The 7,665-nt window shown below is 58.5% G+C and overlaps 1 protein-coding gene across 2 annotated transcripts; it reads right to left on the bottom strand.

The window, feature by feature from the left end:
- Positions 1-269: 269 nt before the first annotated feature.
- Positions 270-7,440, bottom strand: AP5B1 (adaptor related protein complex 5 subunit beta 1). Of its 2 annotated transcripts, none has more exons than XM_023559582.2 (3): positions 7,403-7,440; positions 6,813-6,980; positions 270-6,717 (listed from the first exon to the last, which is right to left on the bottom strand). In XM_023559582.2, the coding sequence occupies exons 2-3, from the start codon at positions 6,960-6,962 to the stop codon at positions 4,225-4,227; spliced, it is 2,643 nt and encodes an 880-aa protein (XP_023415350.1). In that variant the 5' UTR covers positions 6,963-6,980; positions 7,403-7,440; the 3' UTR covers positions 270-4,224. The 2 variants fall into 2 exon arrangements, with proteins under 2 accessions (XP_023415350.1, XP_003419471.1); XM_003419423.4 differs by lacking the exon at positions 7,403-7,440 and adding an exon at positions 7,119-7,304 and having other exon boundaries at positions 415-6,717.
- Positions 7,441-7,665: the final 225 nt, after the last annotated feature.

The following is a 7,665-nucleotide window of genomic DNA, read 5'->3' as shown; positions in this document are numbered from 1 at the left end:
TATTTTCGTGCCCATTCAGCCAACTTCTGACCCCCTCTGCCCTTTCATCTCCTCTCCATACAGGAGCTGCACACATAGTCTCATGTGTCTACCTGATCCAAGAAGCTCACTCTTCACCAATGTCATTTTCCAATCCCTGTCTGAAGAGCTGTGGCATTGCTGACCTTTTGATTAGCAGTTGAACTCTTAAACACTATGCTACCAGATAAAGTAGATGGTCAGCAAAAAAGAGGAAGACCTTCAAAGAGATGGACTGACACAGTGGCTGCAACGATGGGCTAAAGCGTAGGAACAATTACGAGGATTGCCCAGGAGAGTGTTTCATTCTATTGTACATTGGGTCACTAAGAGTTGGAACCAACTCAACGGCACCTAAAAACAACATATATATTAGTGTAAGTATGTCCCATGCAATATTTGGGGTGTAGTTATACTAAAGAATTATTCATTGTTTCTCTGACATTCAAATTTGTCTGGGCCTCCTGTGATTTTATTTGTCAAATCTGACACCCCCAGTTATGGTCAGTTGCACAAGAAAGGACCCATACATTCTTCCTTGAGTGTAAAATATGTATTAATTAACCTCGTTCTCACCTGTCTCATCTAAAGTGCTTGTTATTGATAAGTAGCTGCATAATTCACTGCATTTGTTCTATTTTATCGAGGAGAGATAATGACTAAACCACACAACACCTCCATATCAACATGTGCTCCCACAGAGGCCATGACTGGCAAGCCGAGCATTGGCAAGGAAATGTCTCGTCCCAGAACGGACCTCCTTCACGTTTCACTAGCCAGAGCTCGTCTCCTGGCCAGATCTAACTTCAAGAGGATGGGGAAGGGTACTAGTGTTTCTCGAAGTAGAAAGCCAGTAATTGGTGAACATTAGTAACATCCACACAAGGAGGACAAAGTGACTGATGGGATTTGGAGTCTCCTCTTTAGGAAAGAATTTTTGGTTGTGTGAGGGATAGTTAGGCAGGGATGTGTTGTTGTGGCCACTATCTTAGGAAGTTCAGGTATGAGCAGATATAAAATGGGGGCATCGGGGGTCCTCTAACTTCACAAGAGGGGAGGAGAATCAGCATTGACATCAACCCAAGCCTGATTCCTCTGAGGCGGAGGTCAACATTCCCCCACCCTCCAATCTTTTTACCAATTCCGACACCAGTCATCCCTCCCATGGCACTCTCTACTTCTCTGTTGGGTTTGATAATTTGTCAGAATGGCCACACAGAACTCACAGACTGTACTCATGATTCAGAGGTTGATTAGGGAAGTAACAGGTTACAATTCAGGATCAGAACGACTCAGGATACAGTTCTTCCATCAGGACAGCTTCTTCTTGGCTGCGCCTGCAGGCAGGCCTCTGCCACCAGGCCCCATTTGGGCCTGGCCTCTGCCCTGCTCAGGCAACTGTTACAACTCTTTAGCTTGCCAGTAAGCGCCTGGAGGCACCCCACTCTGCCAGGAAGCCTCCTGCCCAAAGGTGCTCAGTTCTCTTGTTCCATGGGTTGATGAACCCACTGAAGCTGTCTGCCAGTCCCATGCTGCTGTTGCCTCATGCCACTGCCGCCTCTAGTGTTACAGCTCTCCAGCGTTACAGCTGTCTCCTGGGTCTAGGAGATTCTCAGCACCTGGACCCTGGGTCCAAAGGATGCACTCCACTCCTGGCTTTTCTTTTTGATGGTAATGAGGTCCCACCTCAACCTCTGGGATTGACTCTTTTTAAGACTAGCAGGATGACAAAACTGACCAATCCCCTTGGTGGGTCACAGGCAGCTTATTTGCCTATCCCAGCCAATCCCAGAAAAAGTTTTACACCTTTTTGCATAGACTCATCCACTCATTTTGTGGGAGTTACAAGACAGTGGGCAGAAAGGCTATATAAAAAGATAAACTCATTGCCCTGCAGCGAATGCGTGTGAATATTGAGTATGCAAAGGGGTGGACTGTGGTGGACATTGTGGATTGACTTGCTCCATCCCTGCCTCTTTGTATGCCTTCCTAGGCATAGTGAGGGGACGCAAAGCAAAAAACTTTCTTTACTCTGATGTTACTTAGTCAAATTAAGCATATTTGTGCCCTATGATTCAGCTACTCTGCTCTTGGTATGTAACCCAGAAAAGTTATCACGCAGGTCCATATGGAGCTATATAAAAATGTTCACTGCAGCATACTTGGGGCAGGGTGAGTTGGAGGTTGTCAGGTGTCCAGCACTGGAAGAGTAGATAGATAAAATGCAATGGATGCATGGCTGGGTGGGCAGACAGACAAAAGGATGGGCAGTCTTTACATGGACAGTTAGCTTAATCTTAGGCTAATGACTAACATCATCTTCTGCATCTGAAGTTGAAAAGAAAACTACATTTTTCTGACTCTCTTGCTACTAGAGTTCCGTGTGAGAAATAGATTCACTAATCAGCTGCACTCTGAACAATGTGGGTGGGCGAAATGAGCCTGCGGGCCGTTTGCCCTGGGAGCCCAGCAGTGGAGAGGGTCAGCAGCGCCAGGTCTCTGGCTTTGTGGGTGTCAAGAGGCAGCAGTGGCTGCCCAAGCCTGTGTTCCAGTGTCCAAGCAGCTTCCTGGGTGTTGTGAGGAGCTGGATGGCAGCCATGGCAGTATGTTCTGGAATTCAGCAGATCCTGCCGCCCTGGTGGCACAGTGGTTAAGTGATAAGGATGCTAACCAAAAGGTCAGCAGTTGAGATCCACGAGCCGCTCCTTGGAAACCCTATGGGGCAGTTCTACACCATCCCCTAAGATTGCTATGGGTTGGAAACCACTCAACAGCAAGGGGTTTGGGTTTTTGGTTTTTACTGGTGGTCTCCTGGAGGCCCACTTCCCCAGGCCTTCCAGGGCCTTTGTCAGCACCTGATTCTGTCTTAAATCCCTTTCTGTTTCAAACAGCTGGAGAAGTTTCCATTTCCTAGAACTGGACCCTTCCTGATTTGGCAATTACTTGCCCAAGGTCACAGAGCAAGTTATAGCCAGAATTCAAGCTTGGGACAGGTCTCAGGACTCCTATCTATAACAACTCCTACTTGTCCCAGGTTGTCTTTCCTTTCCTAGCTCACCCCAGTTGGGGGTGGGGGAGACAAGCTCGGGGGAACCTGGGGGCTGGAAGCCAGAGAGGTAGGGGCAGCAGAAAGACCTTTCCTGCAAAACATCAAAGCCCAGCGGTGGCTATTCTACCACCCAGCACTGCAGCCTGTGGCTTCTTCATGTCCTGGTGGCTGGCCCAGGGCAGAGCGTTGGGGACTCTGTCTCTGTGGCCCCTGCAGAGCTGCTCTGATGCTGGGAGAATGGAAACCTGCCACAGGATGACAAAACATTATTACCAACCACGTGGGTGACCGTAGGCAAGTCACTCAACCTCTCCGACCTACAGATTTCCTCATCTGCTGGGTCCTGCAGGGCTGTTGCCAGGATTAAATAAGGCAACCTATGTGGAAAACACCAGCTCAGTGCCTGGTGGCAGAGTTGGCCTCAATAAACCTGAATCCTGTGTCTTACATATTTGAAAAAATGAGACCAGTTCTTACCTGGGAGGACCCCTAAGCACAGGTTGGGTTTCTTGGAGGCTGGGGTTAGGGGAAAGCCTGGTTAGCTTTAGCCCAGGCCATGAGGCATGGGATTGCCATGCATCAAAATTGACTAAAAAGCAACAAATTTGGGTTTTTATGTGGCCCCCTCTCAGCCCCCAAACCTTACTAAGTGTCCCCTCCTAAAAGTGGCTCCAGTCCTCATAGGTCCCAGGCCTGGGAAGGCCTCCCAGCCCAGGGAAGGGGCACCTGGCTACTTCAGCCTCCTCTCCCGTTTCAGTGTCCTGGGGTAGGAGCTCTGCCAACTTGGGAGTTGGAAACACCAGCCCACGAGCCAGAAGCCCCAGTTCCAGCTCTGGCCTTGTTGGGAAATTGCTGGGTGGCCTTGGGCAAGGTCAGAGGGAAGTGGACGGGCAGGCTGTTCTCTGCCTTGATAGGGATTCTGAAGGATTCTGGCACATCCTACCATCCTGGGGTTCTTAGCCTGGAAGGTTTCTTAAGACCTGTGACTCCCACCCCATCAGGGCCCAAAAGAACACAAGGCAGGGGAGGGCGCTGGTGAACGCAAGTCTTTTTTTTTTTTTTTTTTATGAAGAGAGCCAAAGGGGTAAGACCTGGCCCCTAGCTGCCTCTCTCAGGCAAGCCCCCAGACCTGTCCCCACCTGGCCCCGCCCACGGGTTCAGGCAGCTGCCGACAGCCCCCGAAGGTAGTCCCCCGCCAAGGGTAGCACGGCCCAGTCGTCGGTCCGAAGGGCCACAGACACTCCATCTGCCTGGGCCACCCCCAGCCGCAGCAGCAGCCTGGAGGCTGGAGGCAGGCGGATGGCGACACAGTAGCTGGCGGGGGGCTGGGCGGCCACCACAAAGGGCTTCAGGTGATGGGACACCAAAGTCTCCAGCCCCTGTGGTCCTAGTGGGCACCACACGCGACTCTCGGCGCCTTCGGGCAAGCAGGTCGCCCAGAGCTCCTCAAAGAAGCCCGGCCCCGCCCCCTCGGGGGGCTGTGGGAACGGCAGAAAGAGGTCCGCGAAGTTCACTGGCAGGGGCGGCAGCTGGGCGTGACAGGTGAGGCCGGTGGGCGTGGTGTAGAGGGCGCGGACACCCAGACGGGTGGGGGCCGGGCGGCGGGGCTGCAGGGGCAGGAGCAGAGGGCGGGCAGGACGGCCAGGGCACAGGCAGGGAACGTGCACGGCCCCCAGGGGCTCGTAGAGCTGCCCCTCCACTCGGAAGCGCAGCTCCAGGGAATAGAGCGGCTGCAGCGCCTCCACCTGGAGCTCCAGCACCGGGCTAGGGCCCTCGACTCTGCGGGGCCCCACGCTCAGCCGCAGAGAAGCCGGAGCCTCTTGCACCGTCAGCGCCGCCGCAAAGCCTTGGTTCTCCGCCACCAGCGAGGAGGCCAGTGCAGGTGCGGCAAGCGAGGGGCCCAGGGCCATCGCCAGCTTGGGCCCTGACAGGTTGGCCAGGAGGAGGTAGTAGAGGCGGGCATGGTCTCGTCCGTCAGGGTCCTCTAGCTGCCCGGCCAGCGCCTGCAGCAAGTCTGCCAGGCCACCACCCCCACGTGCCCGCAGCAGGGTCCGGCAGACCCCTAACAGGGCCTGCTGGAGGCCCCAGTCTGTGCAGTAGCTGGCTGCCGCCTGCAAAAAGCGCAAGGTGACACTCTGGGCACCCCCATCTGCCACCTTTGCTAGCATCTGCAGGTGCCAGCGAAGGGCCACATCCCTGCCAGTCTCCGACACCACCTCCTGCCACAACACTACCCTCAGGGGCTCCCCCAGCTCGGGGCCCACCCGATCCAACAGGTCTACAAAATGGGGGGCCAGGGCTGGCCGGGCCTGGTACAGCCGGGCCAGCCCCTGGATCAGAGGAGTCAGCACCGCAGGCTGCCCTGCCAGGCAGTGGGCAACCAGGTACGAGGCCTGGAAGCAGAGTGTGGCTGAGGCTCGGGGACCTCCAGCCAGGGCAGCCCTCCGCTGAAGGCCAGCCAGCAGCTCCTCCAGGTAGTGCTGGAGGCTCTCAGCCTGGCCTTTCTCCTCCTCCTCCTCTTGGTCCTCAGCACAGAGCAGGCACAGCAGGTGCAGGCGGGCCAGGAGGGCCATCGGGTCATGCAGGAGACTAGGCAGGAGGCCCTGGCACAGCCGGGGCCCTAGCAGCAGTGGGGTGGTCTCCTCACCCACAGGGCCCAGTGGCCAGTTCTCGGGAAAGCTCAGGAGACAGTGCAGGTAAAAAAGGTGGGTGGGTGGGGGCAGGGCAGGGTGTTGGGCAGCCATCGTGAGCCGGTGGAGCAGCAGGGCTTCATCCTGAGCAGTGAACAGAGCCTCGCCAAAGGCTGCCTTGAGTGCCACAACTGCGTGCAGTAGGGTCAGCTGTGCTGTGCTCAGCAGCCGTACCAGTTGCGGCTTGAAGAGTGTAGGCGGCTGGCCCCGCAGGCCCCGAAGGCCCCATCCCAGCAGCCACAGAAGCTGGGCCTGGGCCACGGGAGTGAGCAGGTAGGAGGCGTCCAGGAGCTGGGCCACTGTGGCCCGAAGTTCCCGGGCCTCCTCAGGACTGGGCTCTAGCGCTGCAAGGCCATGCTCCCCCTCCTCAGCTGCCAGCCAGCTGGGGGCCTGGGGCTGTAAGTGGATATCTCCTTCTTCAGCTAGTGTCCAGTCCCAAGGACAGGGGCCATCCCCAGTGGGGGGGTCCCCAGCCGTGAGCAGGCCCCGCAGGCTGGCCCCAGCCCTGGCCTGTGCCACCAAGATATTGCGAAGAACAAGGGCGACCAGCAGGCTGAGTGGCTGGACTGGGCCCTCCCGCCCCAACAGTCCCCGCAGGAGCCCCAGGCAGCCCCCCAGCAGTCCTGGCTGACAGCTCTCTAGCTCCCGCAGGCACTCGCACGCTGTGGCCTGCAGGGGGCGCTGCTCTGAGACCGGACCAAAGCCCGGACCCAGATCTCGACCAGCGGCCAGGCCTAGCAGCAAGGGCAGTAGGCGGCCAGAGGCTCCTGAGGTGGGGCCGAGCGCACCTCCTGCCACCAGGGCTGTGGTGGCCGCCAGCAGCAGGGGCCGCCGGAGAGCTGAGGGCCGTGGGGATAGGAGAACCAGGGTGTCCAGCAGGGAGGTGGCTGCCGCTTCTGCCGCCGAGGCATCAGGCCACAGCTGGGCTGGGAACTCTAAGCTCAGGGCCAGCAAGGAAACCTAGAGGATTGGGAGAGAATCATGAAGATGAGGGTCAGGGCGTGGAGGTCTGGGATGTCCATTGGGCCAGGGCAGGGGACACCTGCGGGGCCTACCTTGGTCTGTTCGGTGAGCTTGTCGCTCCGCAGATCACTCAGCAAGTCGCGACCCAAACTCTCACCCTCGGGACCTGCCATGAAAGCGGACGGGCTGGCCCGAAGGGCGCCCAGGCGCTGGGCCCAAGCTTCCCGGCTCAGGGGCCCCATGTTCAGGCACGCGGGTTCCTGCGTAGAAAACGGAGATTAGGCGGGCGACCGCGGCCCGGAAGATGCACGGAGCCCCGAGGCCGCCAGAGGGCGCCAACGGCCGCCAGTTCGGGTCCCGCCCCCCCCCCCCACTGTCCCCGAGGGGGCTGCTGTCACCCAGAACTGTCACGGAGATCCCTGCCACCCTCTGCCACACGCAGTTGCCAGCAAAGCCCCCGGTGCCTGTCTCCCAAGAATAAACCGGCAGGTTTCGGGGGATGACGCCAGGGCAGGTCGCCAGGGTCCCGCGGACCGGCGAGCAGGGCGGGGCGCCAGGCGCGGCGGGGCGCGGCGCGGTGTGCGTGCCGAGAGCTCATTAGGCCGCCCGCCCGCGGCCGGCATCGAAACCACAGCGCCTCCCGGGCCCCCGGCGCCCGCGGTAACGGGCCGGCGGCTCTCACCGCCTGACTCAGCCGCCGCGGGCCTCGGCCGGCCGGCTCCTTCCGGGCTGGCGGGCGACGGGGCGGGGCGGGGCGCGGGGCGGAGCCGTAACGGGGCCACCGCCTCCCCGCCCGCTTGCAGGTGCCGACTCGCCGGTTTCGCTGGGGCTGAGTAACTGTCCCTCCGCTCGCAGGCCCTTTTCCCCGAAACCGCCGCCGGCCCGGGCAGAGGCGGTGGAGCTGGGTGGGTCAGGGCTTCCGGATACCGGGACTGTGACGCCAGG

This window comes from Loxodonta africana, chromosome 7, assembly GCF_030014295.1.
Source record: "Loxodonta africana isolate mLoxAfr1 chromosome 7, mLoxAfr1.hap2, whole genome shotgun sequence".
NCBI classification, from domain to species: domain Eukaryota; kingdom Metazoa; phylum Chordata; class Mammalia; order Proboscidea; family Elephantidae; genus Loxodonta; species Loxodonta africana.
This window is presented reverse-complemented; position numbering and strand designations above follow the sequence as displayed.

What these genes read in the sequence shown, in the direction of transcription:
- AP5B1 (XM_023559582.2), bottom strand. Translation starts at nt 6,962, where the DNA reads ATGGGGCCCCTGAGCCGGGAAGCTTGGGCCCAGCGCCTGGGCGCCCTT. An exon ending in AGCTCACCGAACAGACCAAG is followed by an intron (nt 6,718 to 6,812) that starts GTAGGCCCCGCA and finishes CCAATCCTCTAG; the next exon opens with GTTTCCTTGCTGGCCCTGAG.